This window comes from Podarcis filfolensis (genome assembly GCF_964270895.1).
Source record: "Podarcis filfolensis genome assembly, chromosome: 12".
Lineage (NCBI taxonomy): Eukaryota > Metazoa > Chordata > Lepidosauria > Squamata > Lacertidae > Podarcis > Podarcis filfolensis.
Window position 1 is genome coordinate 29833158 of NC_139614.1, and position 17074 is coordinate 29850231.

A 17074-nucleotide genomic window follows, 5' to 3' on the forward strand; every position below is an offset into this window, starting at 1 on the left:
CTGTAAGAGTATACCCTGAGAACTAAGCCTGGTGGGATTCTAGTTACTGGTGTCAAGAGGCACTATACAGATAGGCTGTATCTTAATCTTTGGTAGTTTGGCTGATGGGGACATGTGAAAAGGAGAAAGAGATGTGATCCTGCTTCTATGGAAACATCTAGAATCAGCGAGGAGGGTATGAGCCTTGCTGTAATCACATGGCCAGCTGTTTAGAATATTCAAGATTAAGGGAAGGCTAGTTGTTGATTCATTGAAGAGCAGCTTTCAGTGTTTGTCATTAGACCTCATTTCGTTGGCTTTTTAGTTTCTCCAAAACGTTTTTTGTTTGTGAGGGAAATGTTTTTAAGTAGCAGTGTGACATAGATTAGATAATTTTGCTTTGTGTCTTTCTAATTTTGGATATTTAAATGAGGGGTGGGAACCTGTGACCTTCCATATGTTTTTGGACCACAGCTTCCACTGTTCCTGACCTTTCGTCACACCGACCTGGGCTGATGGAAGTTGGGAGTCCAGCAACATCTGGAGGGCATCAGATTCTACATTACTGGTTTGGAAGCTTGAGAACACCCACTGCTGAATCACTTTTCTAGATAGCCATTTTCACTCCACTTATTGTGTTCCAAGGGAAGCAGGTTAAGACTCTTCTTCACATACTGTCTTGCTTAACAGTATACGAGGAATTCTGAAAGACTGCTGTGAAGAAAATTCCCACATGGAGCCTCTTCCTAGATATAGAGACTTCACATCAACAAAGCACTTCTAACAAGCATGAGGACCACCAAAAAGAACACATAAATGTGTTGACGGATGTTAACTTCCTTTTCAGCCTGACTGCATAAGTGGCTCAGAAATTCATGCTGTGTTCTTCTTTTTTCTTCCCTCTTCTGTCCTGCTTTGCATCAGAGCTTTATTTCTAAAAGCTTCTGCTACTTGACTTGGCCTGTGTTCTTCTTGCACACCTAAAGATGCAACTGATATGTCCTCAGCGCTGGGCTCATGGTTCAGATAAAATCACAGAGTGACAGCAGGCAGAGTAATAGCAATGATCCCTGCCAAGCCAGTACATGTCAGTTGCCATGTAATCAGTCCTCTTGCTTATTCAGTGGTTCTGCTGGCCCCTCCAGACCGTATCAGGGAGAGTAGTTCCTCTTGTCCTCCAGACGGAACATTGAGTATCTTCTGCTCTCTTTAAATCTTTAGAAGAAAACAAAATAAACCAAGTTCTAAATCTCAAAAGCAAGGATAGCCAACATGGTGCCCCCTGGATGTTGTTAGCAGCATCCATTGTTCCTAACCATTGGCTTTGCCTGCTGAGTCTGATTTGGAGTCCAACATCTGGAAGGTACCACATTGACTTCCCTTGCTCGTGAGAGTCTCCAGTGAGACTGCTTTAAAATGATGTTTTGCATTAGTTAGAAAATGAGGAAGAAGTGAACACGGCTGTAGTGAAATCACCAGGCCACAAAGAGAGCTAGGGGAGATGGGAAGATTATAATTTAGACAGGGTCCCCAAACTCATTTTGATTCAGTCACTGCACTGACCATTACATTTAGAAGGATTATTCCTCCTGTCACTGTACCTTTACTGCCTGAAATGCCAACATATTTTTGTTTTCTGAAAACACCTTGGAATTTGAGTGTATCTCGACATGGTCTGTAAAAACTGAAAGGGGGCAGAGACATTTGTAACTTTTTGCCATTATTTCCCCCAATAGCATGCTACACCACAGCATAAACTAAGTTCTCGTTTTTTACCTTCCAATTTAAGGTTGATTTCGTTAGATGAGGACAGCCACACCAAGGAATCAGCCAGCTCAGGTATTTTCTTTTATTATGTCTTTCAAACGTTGAGCCTGCTTAAAAGTCTCTCATTCATCCTAATAGATGCTATGTGCCAGTTTGTTCCTGCAAGCTACTTTAGTGTCTCAGTCAGGGTTTTCTTATCCTAGCTCTAAAAATCAGAAGCACATGAAATCAATTAAGAGCAGCGATCTAAGAATAGAGATTTTATTTAACAACTCTAAAGGCACCTTGGAAAATAAATATCATGGAGTGTAGGCCTCCATATCCTTCTACTTGCTGCCATAACTTTGAGTGACCTCCAGCCTGTTCTCTATAACACAGCACTCACTGTGCTAGAGCTATTGCCTGTAGTGTGGTACCGTCACACCTCACCTCTTTCCAGAAAAAAATAGATTGGGGCCACTGCTAAATTAGTTGCATTGCTCTGCTGTGCTTCTCCAAACACACCAGACTTTTTTACCTTCCCTGCGTCCCCTGCATGCTTTTTGTGTGGTGGAGCTGGGCTTGGTTGAGGTTTTAACTTGTTCCAGGTGAGGGCCTAAGAGCAAGGTTACCTAACATTGTCAAAAGTATTTTAATTCAGCTGGATTTATGGATAATTAACTGGAGCAAAAACATAATCTATTTCTAATTGTAGGCAGCCTGGCGGGGGGGGGGGAAATCTGCATTTTTGAAATAATTTCATTGTAAACCAATTACCTAACCTGGAACAGATGCACCTCACTATCAAAATCACACTGCAGCTGCAGATTGAGGGGAGACTTTGACATCATCAAATATACTTTGAAGAGCAAAATGGGATTTTATCTGTAGGTAACAGAAGTAGGAACCCAACCCTTTCTCTGTTATTGGCAGTATGTTCTTAATTGCACAACATTCTGTCTTGTGCTGGTGATTAGCTTAGCTGGGAGGATGGCCAAATAAGGAAGATTAGAATGCTGATATTTATCACTTCCTTAAATGATTAAACTTGGTAAATGGTCGACCATATTTGGAACTGATTCAGTGGCCTTTCCTAAAGTGGCACCCATTAGGTACACTAGACCTAGATCATGGTGTTTTTGTGAAACGAGTTTTGCTTTGGAAAGACATTGTGTAATATTCAGTGGTAGTCATGCTCAGAGTTGACCCATTGAAATGAATGAACTCAAGCTACTTAAGTCAACTGATTTCAATGGGTTCATTCTAAGCATAACTACTGTTTAATACAACCTACTGAATTAAAGGAGACCCTTTAAGAACCGCAAATAGTTTTTGTGAGTGCCCAGTAGTAGGCTACACAGTACTGAAAAGAGAGAGAGAGTGTGTGTGTAAGAGAGTATAAATACATAGAATGTGTGTGTGTGGTTCTGGAGACTTTTAAGACACCACCGGTAAATAATTTATCTGGGATAGTTTCAGGTTAAATGTGAAATCCTAACTGCAAGTTAACGGTGCAAAGAGTGTCATACTAGAAAACCTTTGAAGCACATTCCATGTTTAAAGCACTTTAGGTTCTGACCTAGAAAATATTTTGGTTACAGCAGAAGAAACTAAGGACATCCTGAGTACTTTTGGGGAGAGCTTCAACCACAGAGAGAATTCAGGTATGTCTCCTAGACATGCAGTGCAGCCCTATACATGCCTACTCAGAAGTAAGTTGCATTGAGTTCAGTGGGACTTACTGACAGACAAGTTGCATATGATTGCTGCCTAAAGAAAATGGTATAACTGCAAGTATGAAATGTACATATAAGAGCCTACAGCTCAATAACTTTCCCTTATGTTTTGCCATTTTTAGGAGCCATAGATGACTTATTAGACTTGAAACCTGAGGAAAATGGTATGTAATCTTTTTGTCTGACTGTTTTATCAATTCTGCAAAGGGACACCAAACATAGTATTTTCTTCTTTTTCTTTGGCGATCACTCGTAGCCGAGTAAGATTGGCTTCCATAAACATGGTCTTAACAGTGAGTCCGTAAGTGACTATGGAGGCCAATTCTGGATCCACACGTCCTTTCACAGTGGGAACATAAGTTTCTGGACGAGAGTTCATCACGGTGCGGGTTTGCGAAGCGTGCCTTCCTCTTAGCACATTTCTTCCATTCAGCCTGAGTTCAAGTGTCTTCAAAGTCCATGACACCTTTGGTAGAGGCTGGTCTCCACTTGGATAATTTAATATTTTAAACAATTGCATTATTTAATCTTTACTAATATAAAAGCTAGCTATGTCTCGATGTGATCATCCACTTTGGGCGCTTAAGAGTTGTAGAAGAACATTCACCTCAATTTGTGAACCTTTTAGTATGCTATTGATGTAGAAAAGTATCTCTTTCTGAACTGATAGTGATAGTAATAGTGTCTATCAGTTTCCTTGACTTGAAATGCTGTTGTAAGCAACAACTATTCTTCCACTGAATTTTTCAGCCAGGCAAAATTTGCCAGCTATGCTTCAGTGGTCCATAGCAACTGTGCTTTTGGGGGGACAGGTGTGTGCGCCATAGTACATTCATCCTGGCAAGAATTCTATGGGTGGTATTCAGCTAAGTTTTACTCAGTGTAAAAAGTAACATGACTAAATCCATTAATTTCAACAGGTTTGCTCTGAGTAAAACATACCTATTCTTGTACCTATCCCTCCCCCCTTCTTTCTTTTTTTTGCCTCTGAAGCTAGATTCCCACATTTGGTTGCGACATGCTGAAGTTATCACATCACTTCTGATTCTGATTGTTTCAGTACAACTCCCACACATGGGGGTGGCTAGTATTTACTGTGTAAGGGAACCTATTAGCTCACAAGTTTTTCCCAGCAGTAGCTGCATTTACACAGATACTTATTCATTAAAAAAAACCCACTGTGTGTAATGTATGAAGCAGAACCATCTTGTATTGACACTTGCAACCACATTAGAATTGACTGTGAATTAAGCTTGGCTTGGCCGACCACTAAAGTGCTAAACATACAGCCATCTAATAGTATGCCACATGAAGGAGTAAATCTGTATCAATGGAAGGTAAAAAGCAGACTTCGTTCTGTAGAATTTTATTTCTTCAATACTGTGATGGCAAAGGACAATTTATGAAAATAAGGGATAGATTTACTGTTGGAAAAAGGAAGCGGCAAGGAAATGCTGAACACAAAGCAAAGAACAAAAGGGAAGAGAAGGGAGAAGTAACAGCAGTGCAAATAGTTTATTGATAAAAGCCATATTGGCCCTTCTTTAATAAGAACTCTGTTCTTAGTGAGTACACAGCTACAGTTTTTAGAACACAGAGAAATTGTTTATGTCTATTATACATGACTTCTTTGTGAAATACCAGCAGTATATGATGACTGCATCAAATAGCCTTGTTCTTTGCTGTATTTCTGTTAGATTTTTTAATAATAATAATAATTACTATTATTATTATTATCTTTATCATCATTATTATTTGCTATTGTGGTAGATGTAATTTCTAGCATAGCAGAGGAATGGTGAAATGTTACTATTAAAACCAGGTCTTCAATATATGTTGTAACTTCATGATTCCCTGCTAGATCTGGAAATTCCAGGAAGCAAAACAGGCTCTCTCGAACACATTAAAACACTATGTAATATATCAGGGCAGAGAAGTCAAAATAAAGAGGAGTCTTACAACGTAAGATGTGCCTTACACCAAGGAGACAAGAGTTGCAGTGTTTTATGTCACATTTATCAAGAATGTTTTGCCACTTCTAGACCAATAAGAGAGTCTTTTGGCACAATTGCTTTTCGTTTGAGCCACATGGGTCAGCTGTGGCTTGTGAAGTGAAACATCAGTGATGTCACCCACTTGTAACATGAGCTTTACCATGACTGAAGACTGCTTATATTTCCTGTATTGTGACTTTCTGGCTGTAGTAAACTGCTAACCACAAATCCTGTTTTCTTTGAGAGAGAGGAGGGTGGTGCTAATTTTTTTAATACCTAATCAATCAATCAGTTTATTACAGTCATAGACCAGCAGTCAGAGAATAGAATATTAAGTGGATAAAAAACAAAACTGATAAACAAAACTGATAATCGCTTCTCGGCCTTTTGGCTAAGATCAAGTGTAGTACCTAATTCATTCCAGATTTGGTATGCTAGGATGCAACTTTTGACTGCCATTTTTGATGCAGCTGGAAACTCACACTGGATTATACCAGTATAATTGACTACTTATAATATTGGCCTTTCTTGACAAGTAAGTGTGTAACTGCAAAGAGGATTGAAGATGTAAACAGAAAGTTCAGCCCTCAAAATTGTCACCCATCATGAATAATAATAATAATAATAATTTATTATTTGTACCCCGCCCATCTGGCTGGGCTTCCCCAGCCACTCTGGGCGGCTTCCAAAAAAATATTAAAATCCTCTAATACATCAAACATTAAAAGCTTCCCTAAATAGGGCTGAAGGTTAAAGCTGCTGTTTTCTTTCATCCAAGTTGGTTTTATTCATGGTGTGTAGGTGTTTTTTTATTCTCCCAAGTGGTGTTGACTCATAGGCATTTTTTAAAGTCAACTCTGTCCCCTAACTTCTCCTCTTTTCACGCCCCCAATAACTTCACTCTACGTGTTTGAAAGAAGACTCAGTCACTTTTGAGTAAGACCTACTTAATGTATAGATGAAAGATTCTTTCATCTATACATTTCTGATATGCCCAACTCATTACAAGAAAGTATTTATCTTTGCTGTGTTATGTGTGGATAATTTAAGTGCACGGAAGGTTACTTGGCCAACTGAGGCTTTTATTAGAGAAAGCTGCCTATTGTACATGCTACCACTTACTTTAGGTAAGCTACTGAGCTCCACAGTGATGAAGCAATGACAGGAAGATTTCAAATGACAGGAAGATTTCAAATGACAGGAAGATTTCAAAAAATGCCTAGCATCATACTCATTGTGGCAGTTTTGGAGCAAAGCTTCAAGCACTTTCATGCCTGTTTGGAGACAGTAGCCTTTTCTACCCTGGTTCCCTCCAGATGTTTTCAACTACAGCTTCACCATTGACTAAGCTGGGTGGGGTTGATGGGAATTGCTGTCCAAAAGATCTGATGGGTACCAGGTTGCCTCCAACAGCAATGTTTTGGGAGTTTTGATCATCTGCTGTCCCATCACACCTCCCAAATAAACTCTTCTTTTCAAAAGTCAATTTCTGGAGAAGACGAAAAGCAGCAATGCCAGATAAAGGACCTACTGGGGCCTCAGGTAGTTGCACTGAAATGAAAAGCATGTACAGTTCCAAAGCTCACATTCTGAAAGAGATCATGTTTGAGGAAAAATGGAGAAGTATGTTGCTGGTTATACTAAATTCAGTTTCTAATGAGGTCAGTGTTCAGTCTTCAAATTCACTGTAGAAAAATGTTCCAATAGTAGATGGAATTCATTCTCTGAAATAATTCAGCTGTGACAGCCCCCTGGAGTATGCTTCCTTATGAGTAGGTTGAAATGAAGTTCACCAGACTGGCATTGCCAACTGTTGTGAACCCGAAGTTGTGGCAAGGATGGCATCAGACAAATTCTAGCATCAAACACATTTTTATTCTCCCAGGCACTTGGACAGCTTGGGCTTTTGGCAGCAACTGATGCTCACCTTGTACGGAGTGAATGGATAATTTGTGTTGCTTTTGATGATCCTTTCTCCCCCCCCCCCTTTTGGATGACCTTTTTTTTAAGCATATCATATTTGTATTGACTTATTAAATTTATTGTGGATTGTGTATTTTTATTATTGCAAATTGTTTTGGAACACCCCTGGGATGTGTGAATAAATATTGATTGATTTAAAAGCATTTCTGAACTGCTTAATATGTAAACAAACTGTACAGAAATATAAAAATTTAAAATGTAATAAAAACAGTAAAAAGGGATTATAATAACTAGGAAAAATATATTATGAAAACAGATAAAAGCAGGAATACAGTAATAACAGGGTGTATTCTTTTGGTCAGGGAAAGCTTGGGCAAAAAGAATACATCTTTGCAAGATGTCTGAAGCAAAGGATGGATAATTCTTCACGTATGGCAGAGGAAAATGCATTCTGGAATGCAGGGGCAATGGCAGAAAGGGGCCCTTTGCTGAGTTACCACCCTGTTATATTCTGAATAAACTTTCCCCAGATGTTCTACAGATCTTGCAGGTCTTTACAGGGACAGGAGGTCTTACGGGTAACCTTGTTGTTCATTGTCTACTATATTTCTTGCCCACCCTTCATCATAATGTCCCAGGGTGGATTAACATCTGAATATAACTGATACAATACAGTGGTACCTCCAGGTTACAGACTCCGCTAACTCAGAAATATTACCTTGGATTAAGAACTTTGCTTCAGGATGAGAACAGAAATCGTGCAGTGGCAGCAGGAGGCCCCATTAGCTAAAGTGGTGCCTCAGGTTAAGAACAGTTTCAGGTTAAGAACAGACCTCCAGAATGAATTAAGTTCTTTACCCGAGGTACCACTGTACAATCAAACAAGTTAAAACTAAACCATCAGTCCAGAACAGAGTAGATGTCTTGGTAAAGATGGTCAGGGTTATTTCTGCCACACAGTTCTTCCCACAAACATGCTCTCTAGAGAAGGGGAAGAAACATTGTGGCTGGACAGATTCTCAGGGTAGAATCACATGTCCATTTCCCATGGAGGTGCTATTTTAAAACTTCCCATATGGTGAGGCTCGCTTTTGAAAGCTGGTCCGTATTTCAAAGAGGCTAGGGGAACATGGTAATGGAGAGCTCTGAAGCTTCCACCATTCTTTCCATTGTCTCCTTGAGAGGGAGGTGGAAACTAAAACGATAGGCTAGCAGTAGGCTTTAGTGACTCATTTGCTGGTTCATTGAGTTTTCCTAAGACCATAAGAAGAGCCCTGTGGGATCAAACCAAAACTTAAGCTAGTCTAGCATGCTTTCTCCTACCGTGGCCAACGGGATGCCTATGGAATCCCATAACCAGGAAATGAACACAAGAGCTCCCTTCCCCTTCAACAGTGACTGAAATTCAGAGGTCTACTACCTGTAGCTGTCATGACAAGCAGCCCCTGATAGCTTTATCCTTCATAATTTTCTCTAATTCCCTTTTAATGCTGTCCAAGCTGGTGGCCGTCACCACAAATTGCAGTAGCAAATTCCATAGCTGACTTTGCCATTTCTGAAGAAGTATTATTATTACCTAGAATTTTCTACATGCTAAAATTTAACTCATTTTGCCCAACAGTGGTTGATTGGACACTGTTTGTTATCCCTGAGCATCCATTCTTGCCCCTCCAGTGCATGGGCACATAATCAATGTACAGTACAATGAATCACTGTATCTCTTTGCCTTCCACACTGGTAAAGCAGCCAAGTCATATTCCCTTCCTGTTTACTTGTCATCCAGAAGAGGGGGCATTCTCTGCTTCTCCATTATGTATTTCCTTCATTTTTCATCTTGTAGACATCTGAGCCAGCATAAGGTCAACCCCATTCAGCAAAATTCCTGGTTGGAATGCTTTGCTTAGTAGGAATAGTGTAACTGTAAAGTAAGCTCTTCCTTTTCTAGGTAATCCATCATGAACCTTCTGTTTCTTGTCCATATTAAATCACATTTCTATTACAACAAGGATAAGGACTTCTGCAGGAAAGGGGTTTTTCATCATTTTGGATCATTGGTCAAAGTAGTTCTTTTGCTGAAATATCTGGTTTTTATCTGGAAAAGTGGGGGTGTACGCCACTGGAGGTTTCTGCATTTTAAATAACTGTCAAAACATGAGTTATTGCATGAACTATGGCATCTAGAGAGGTTAAACTGAGAGGTGAGAAATCATAAATGTCCAGACTGAATTCCAGAATGTGAGGAATGAGAGGTGCAGTTGGAAGATCATCTAGTTTAGGTGCTCCCCATAAAATTATTTTATCTATGCCTCAGTCTCTAGGGCCTATACCAGGTCTCTTAGCTAATCACTTATTGTCTACTCTGACTGGCAGCAGCAGCCTAGAGTTTCAAGCAAAGGTCTATCCTGTTCCTTTTAACTGGGACTTCTAGAGATTGAACCTGGAACCTTCTGCATGCACCGTGGAGCTATAGTTCCTTCACTACTGGTAGATCTGAATGGGCATTCCTTAAGTATCTTCCTCAACCCTTACTTGTGTTTTTTCTGATTTCTTTCTGCTTTGGTACTCCTGCTTCTCCCAGCAGCATCAATGGACCCGCTTGCAAATTCTTTGGAGACTGAGGCTACTGATAAGGATGATATGGTATTACTGAACGAGATTCTCAATGCGTCTTCTTTGGACGACGGCGAATTCAGCAGAGAGTGGACAGCTGTATTTGGAGAGGACCCACTTGCTGACATGCCCACAAGCTCTTCCGCAGGAGAAATGGAGAACAATAAGTCATCAGCGTCAGGCTTCCTTCCTTCTCAGCTTTTAGACCAAAACATGAATGACTTGCAGTCCTCCCTTCAAGGTAGGTTTATTTTAGGCTGATTAGCAAACAGATGGGCTCAGTCCACCAACCTGATGCCGAGCGCTGTGCCATGCATGAATGCATGTGAACTAAGACACATACTTACTTGGGAGGATATAGCCATAACCACTAAACCAGAGCTTTCCAAACTTTATGTTGGTGACACACTTTTTAAACATGCATCATTTTGCGAAGCAGTAATTCCCCCCCCCCCCATCCCCGGGAGGAGCGTGGGGAGCGATTGCATGACACACCTGCATACTGCAGCCAACACACTAACATGTCGCGACACACAGTTTGAAAAGCTCTTCACTAAACCGTAGGATAGTGTTACGTGCATGAACCTTGGGCTTAAGTGCTCTCTCCCTCTCCCTTTACAACCATGAGGAGATAATTAATTAATTTATTATTATTATTTAATTTTGTATACTACCTTATACTTGATCAAATAACTGGTCCATCGAACTCAGTATTGTCTCTAGTACTGACTGACAGTAGTTTCAGACGGGTTTCTCCCAGCCCTACCGACAGATGCCAGGGATTGAACCAGGGGCAATTTGCATGCAAAGCATGGAATTTTAACCTAACCAGTTGGTTGTTTTGTCCAAATTGGGACAAACTGTGGTTAGGATAAACAGTGGTTTGTCAGAACAAGCCAGGATCAAGCCATGGCTTCTGATCCTGGCTTCTTTGGATAAGCATAGGGAAACTTAACTGTAGTTCCCAGTTCAGACAAAACAACAAATTGCAGTTAGTTTAAAATGGAAATGAATGTCTACAATCTCCATGCAGACAGGAGGGAAGTAGGCTTGTTCACATAAAGCTGAACTAGGTCTTAGCCAACATTACATCTGAATCAGGTCTCTTCTCTCAGTCACGCTAACACTCTCCCATGAGGTTTGTAGGTGTGACTTCCAGTAAATAGCTCCTTCCCTTGGGTTACTCACACTAAGCTCATTTATGCATTTTCCTCTCCCTATTTTTACCCTGCCTTAAGTATCAGTTGGCTACTCTGGTGCTGTAAAATAGATGCATCTGCACAACAGGCTCAGAATGAAAGTGCTTTGTTAGTTTGCAGCTCTTGTTGCTTCAGTGCTCCGTGCACAGCAGACCAGCCTCCTTGCTGCCAATATTCTATGTTAATATCTCTGCTGTTTCTTGGGCAGATGGTGGTTGTGGGAGGGAGGCGTAGAGGGTGAAAGGAAAAAATTGTCTCATTATTTTTAGAGTGAAGGGATGACGTGTGTGAAGGGTTCTTAACTCCTCCAGGGTGTTAACGTGGGCTGGTTTGCTTGTCATTTGTTGATGGGAAAATTATTCCTCTGACATTCCTCAGGTAGAAGAAAATAGTAGAGCCTGGAGTAGCAATAAAAAAAGCTGTTGTTAAAGGGACCTTGTCAAGACTGGCATGCCTAAAATAGGAGCGTGTCATCAGTGAGGCTTCAGTGGCTTCAATCCAAGCACTTTGGCTTAATAGGCCTGTGGACAGGGGCATATCTGGCCTCTTTGTCTAGCGTAGTGCAGATGCTTAATGGAACTGAAGTACTCAGATTTTTAAGGTGATATGGCGTAGGAAAGTCACTAAGAGGCAAACCAGACACAGTGGGGCAGATCTGCGAACAGGATCTCCTATGATTGTTGGTAGCTGCTTTTTTAATTACAAACTATCACCAAAGGTAGGGAGGGCAATTAAATTTAAAAGCAGCCAGTGAGTGGGAGAGATGTGTGATACCTGCATATTGTTGTGGCAAATAGCTGCTTTTGGATGAGTGTGATTTAAATCGGGAAATGGCACAGATGGGGAATGGTTAGACCTTTCTCCCCCAGCACTGTGGCCCCAGTGTAGATCAGCTACTTTTAAATGAAAACTATTGTTCACAAATCTTCCGCATTGCATACGGTTTGGTGCTAAAAGACTGAATAGTGAGCCAGGAGGTCTCTAGTTTGAATCTTGCTTTTGCCCTGAATTGAAGGCTGCTGTATCCCACCCCACCACACCCAGTTTGGACTACGGACCTGTTCTCTTCCCAACTCTTTCGAACATGCAGTCTTGTACATTTGTTGTTACGCAGTTGAGGCTGCAACACAGTCACAGATCACTTAAAGGAACGGCTGGTGGGGAAATGTATTATTTACGACATTTGCAGAACGCTTTCTTTTTTGCCAAATGCAATTATGTCATTCCTTTTCTAAGAAACCCATAATGCAGGCTGGGACCCCAGGCTGAAAGAGCATGACTTCCCCAAGGCCAGTGAGAGAGATCAGGGTGGAGCAAGGGCTGGGGTTCGTGTCTCCTTGGTTCAGTGCCAACACACTTCCCTTCAGAAAGAACTCAACTGTTTCCAGTGCTATTGGTTATCTATGACATCCAGCACAATATGGAGAGAGGTTGTTTTCCTTCTAAGTTAACCAGTAAAAGCTATGCCCTGTTAAATAATTGAAGGTGTATTATAAATGCAAGTAACCTCTCATTTTGCATGGCTGAGGAGCCAACCGTGGCAACTATTTTTCAGAATTTCCATTCCTAGTAATGCAAGTGGTTTTCTTCCAAAGTACACAGGCTTTATTTGTTAATTGAAAATGTCTCTTTGCTAGGATTATTTTTCAGAGATCTGTTTAGCGTATGACTGGCAGAAAACAAGTCTTCTTCAACTTCAAATTACTGCCTTATTCCACAATGCCTGTTAAGTAAACTAGAGAACTTACTGTTGCGTGATCAAAGCAGTTATGTCCAGGTTGCTAGCTTTGGGTCTCAGTTTCCCATCTAGCTATTCATTATCTTTGATGGCATCATATGTTAATAGAGCAGATGTTTTTGCTTGTATAAGGTTCCAGGTAAAATCCCAAGCATTTACAAATAATAAAATATGTTGGAGCAAACAATGCTATACAAAAGAATCCTTGCTAACACCACAGTTGAAGATCCCAGTGTTCAGTGTTACATCTGAACCAGATCAGTTTGTGGGGAAGCTCAAGTTCAGACATGGAAACAAACCATGGTTTACACAAGTACTCTGTGGTTTTGTGTTGCCTCTGAATTTAGCCTGTGCACAACATTTCAGCAATTTTCAACTAAGCATGCCTGTTAATCCCCATTGACCAGCAAGGAGGCAGGCATCATAGAGGCATGCTTCACTTCAGACATGGGTTAAGAATATATGGAACACTTTACATCCACCGGAAATTGTCTTAATTATATTTTCCTGTTCCCTTAGTCTTTTATCCAGTAAATACAGCCTTTGTCTTTTAGTCTGTTTTGTCTGCCTTTAAAACTGTACTGTTACTGCACCCATTTATTCCCAGTCTTCAACTGGTCCTCCAGGCACTATTGTACTGCAATAATAATTATAGGAATCATTTTTAATTTATGTGTACAGGAGCTTTTTTCTGTGGCTGAACAATCTAGCTGTTGCTTCCATTTTTAAATTTAATTGAGGCCAAGAGAATGACTGCTTGCTTCACCTTTTCCACATTTGTACAGTTGCTGGCAGAAGAGTAGGAGGTTTGGTTTCCTTAATGTCTCACTGATAATCTTGCGTCTAGTCATATCATGAGCTGCTCTTTGAGCAGCCAGCTAGTAAGCACCAATATTTTTCCCCCAAAGGCCAATTTCCCCTGTGAACTTTGCTTGTATTAGCAATGGAGAACACTACTTTGTAACATTATTCAAAAGTTTTTCCTAACCACCCTTTTGGACCAAACGTACAGACCCATAGGGCACGTGTCAGGCACCTGAACTGCTAGTAGTAATACTAGCAGATCTATTACAGAAGGGCTGGAGCCTGTTTGTTGTGGGAGCCTTTTCCAGACGGTAGGCTGGATTGACTCCTGTTCACTATTTGAAACGGCAATCTAAAGGTCCCCACTCCCAGTCAGCAGATAGCAGAGCTCATGAGCAGATCTAACAACTTCAAAAATATCAATTGTCAAAACAAGTTGTACTGTTAGTTTCAGTAGATGAATGGATTTGATGGAGCAAGCAAGACAGTTAAAGTGAATGCAAAAAACAACAAAAAAGCAGACTGAAATACAACCCTGTTGCAGTAACCTGTAAGGAAATGAGAGTTGTTTAATTTCTATCCCAAAGTACACAAGAAGAATTTACAACGGGGTTAAAGTAACATGATACAAAGTACAAAATGTAAAGACCTACATAAAGCAATGAAGCCAGAGCTGTAAAGCAACAGATCGGGACAGGATTTTTAGAATTTGTTTTTAACAGAAGAGTTCAAGCTTCAATTATTACTGTCGTGAGCAGTGTGAGCTCATTAAGTAATTATAGTTGATTGACAGAAATGCAACTGTGTTATTGAATTTTAGGTTGGGCAGCCAGCAGCATCAGCCCTACGCCTGTCCCACAGACCGCCCAGAAATCCAACAGCCTGAACACGACCGTCAACAAGACACCTATGAAAGGTGACAAACACGTTACGCTTTGATTGTGTGTGCACCAACACAGCAATACAAAGCTTAGAGTTTTCCAGGTGTTTGGTTGTGTGTGTGTGTGTGTGTGTGTGTGTGTGTGTGTGTAGTCTCACAACTATTTACATAGAATGGCTTCCTTTCAGGAATTATCCTTTAATTGTGCCCTAATTGGCATGTTATTTAAGTAATCGGCACTTGAATATCAATGCTTGCTTGTTGGTTGACGTTAAAATGTTGCCAAGACTTGAGTGGAGATGTCTTGTTTCAGTAACGAAAACTCCACTGGGTCATCACTTGGTCACACTCTGTGTTGACAAAATCCCTTTCTAGAGACGCTCTATGAACTCAAGTATTCCTGGCTGCAGGCAGAATGGACCCTTGGGGCCCTCCCAGTGTTGGGTCTTTGGTGATCTCCCTTTCCATTTTTGTACAACCTCCAAAGGCTCATCCAAGTGAAGATGAATTCATTTAAATGCTATGAAGTGGTTGGGAATGGAGAAACCATGAGCCAGTCCACCATTTGAGGGAGTTTGTGGGCCACCCTCCTCTTCTTCCGATGTCCCTGTGCTTAGGAGCCAGGGAAGTGGCTAATTGCTAAAAAGGCCTTCTCTGTGATGGCACCTAAATTATCAAACTTCCTCTTCAAATGTGTTTTCTGAGCAACATCGTTATCTTTCAAGAAAAACCCATCCCAATCTCTTGTTTGTGTTCTTAATGACGTTTTAATGGCAGTTGAGATCCTCTCAATTTCTTTTTACTGCTGTCATCTGATATCTTCGTTTTTACTTGCCAGTTATGCTGCTTTAGTTTCCATTATATTTTACTGCAATATATTGAGTTTTTTCTTATTGTAGTCAACTTTAAGGGCAGTGTGTGTGCTGCAAATTATATAAATAAATAATATAGAGCTGTAAACTGCTTTGAGATTTTTCTTAAAAATATAAGAAAAATATAGAAATGAAATAATAATAACTGCAGAATATTTAAATTTTCTGTCAAAAGCAATACATGAATATGAGTTCTATCAGGCATATACTACATATTTTCTTCAGTAGTGCATTCTAAGTCCATACCATGTTTGTTTATGTCAGCATTAGTATATATATATATATTTAAAAAAACTGTCAAGCAAAAATCTTAACTTCTTGGGGATTGTTTGTCTTTGTTTTTCCTTTTTGCAGAAGCTGCAAGTTCCTCTAAAGATCTAACGGCTTGGTTTAGCCTCTTTGCTGATCTGGACCCCTTGTCCAACCCAGATGCAGTTGGGAAAACAGATAAAGAACACGAATTGCTCAATGCATGAGTTGTCTGCCTGTGGTAACTCTCACTTCACCATTCAAAAATGCATTTCTTGGGGCTTTAGAAGAGTTTAAAACCAGATCAGTTTACTGTTGTACGACTTACTTCTCACTTCTGTGCCATTCTAATAAAATCAAGGGATTGACCTAACCCCTTTCTATAGGTAACAGTTATTTGCTCTTGTTTTGTACAAAGAGTTTGCAACTTCTTTTTTTTGTATGTGAATGTATCAAACGAAGTTTTGATTTAGAGAAGACTACTGAATAGATTAGTGTACTTGCTGTAACTTGGCTCTTGGCAGGCAGAGTGCCACAGCTAACTCAAGAGTGAAATATAAATAATAAACCTATTTTTTATATCTCTTTCTTTGTGTAAATCAAAACAAAATCATGTAACTGGAGACTGCATGACCCAGTGGTATATTCGATACTACCATTTAGAAAGTAGTATATAACATACTGCTGTGATGTTAATTTATAATTTCTTTTGTTAGTATCCATAGTGAAAAATCTATACTCTGGGGCTAATTATTAGAGAATTATATTTGAGTATCTATGAATCTACTGTGCTCATTCTCTAATTTTAAATTATTAGGCAAATGGCATTGTATAAGTCCAAGCCAACTGCCCAAACTACATCCTCCAGGCATGTTCAGTTGTACCAGCAGTTTCGGCAATTGGAGACCAGGTGGTATTGACTTTGCCAACGTGTGTATTTACAGTAATCATGGTTTCCATACAAAGCACTTTTCATCAAAGCTGGTTTCATACACACATGTTCTGTCACGACACTCTCCTTTAATAAAGATGGTTTTGACAAAAAGAAAAAGTGTAGCTGAACCTTTGTCATGGGGAATGGGAACAATTCAATGGGTGCAATCATGATTTAATAATAAATTATTGTTGTTATTGTTATTTATTTAATTTATATTCTACCCATCTGACTGGGTTGCCCGAGCCATTCTGGGTGGTTCCCTGCAAAATAATAAAAACACAATAAAACCTCAGATGTTAAAACCTTACCGGTATAGGGCTGCCTTCAGATGCCTTTTAAAAAGTCATTTGGTTGCTTGTTTGAAATCTGATGAGAGGGCCTTCCACAGCGCAGGTGTGACTACTGAA

General features: G+C 40.1%; 1 protein-coding gene and 1 long non-coding RNA gene across 13 annotated transcripts in view; one reads left to right on the plus strand and one right to left on the minus strand.

Annotated features, from left to right (window-relative positions):
• Positions 1-16781, plus strand: part of ICA1 (islet cell autoantigen 1) — a 63090-nt gene extending 46309 nt beyond the window's left edge. For 6 of the 12 annotated variants that reach the window (XM_083578688.1, XM_083578685.1, XM_083578687.1 and 3 more), the window contains exons 10-15: positions 1769-1818; positions 3327-3389; positions 3584-3625; positions 9957-10229; positions 14550-14645; positions 15836-16781. In XM_083578688.1, coding sequence (XP_083434814.1) covers positions 1769-1818; positions 3327-3389; positions 3584-3625; positions 9957-10229; positions 14550-14645; positions 15836-15957 — 646 coding nt within the window. In that variant the 3' untranslated portion in view covers positions 15958-16781. The remainder of the gene's footprint in view (positions 1-1768; positions 1819-3326; positions 3390-3583; positions 3626-9956; positions 10230-14549; positions 14646-15835) is intronic. The other 6 variants (XM_083578691.1, XM_083578683.1, XM_083578690.1 and 3 more) reach the window with 1 other exon arrangement.
• On the minus strand, positions 4430-6057 carry LOC310745869. Its single transcript, XR_014540408.1, has 2 exons — positions 5866-6057; positions 4430-5731 (listed from the first exon to the last, which is right to left on the minus strand). It is a non-coding gene; the product is annotated as an uncharacterized lncRNA (long non-coding RNA).
• Positions 16782-17074: the final 293 nt, after the last annotated feature.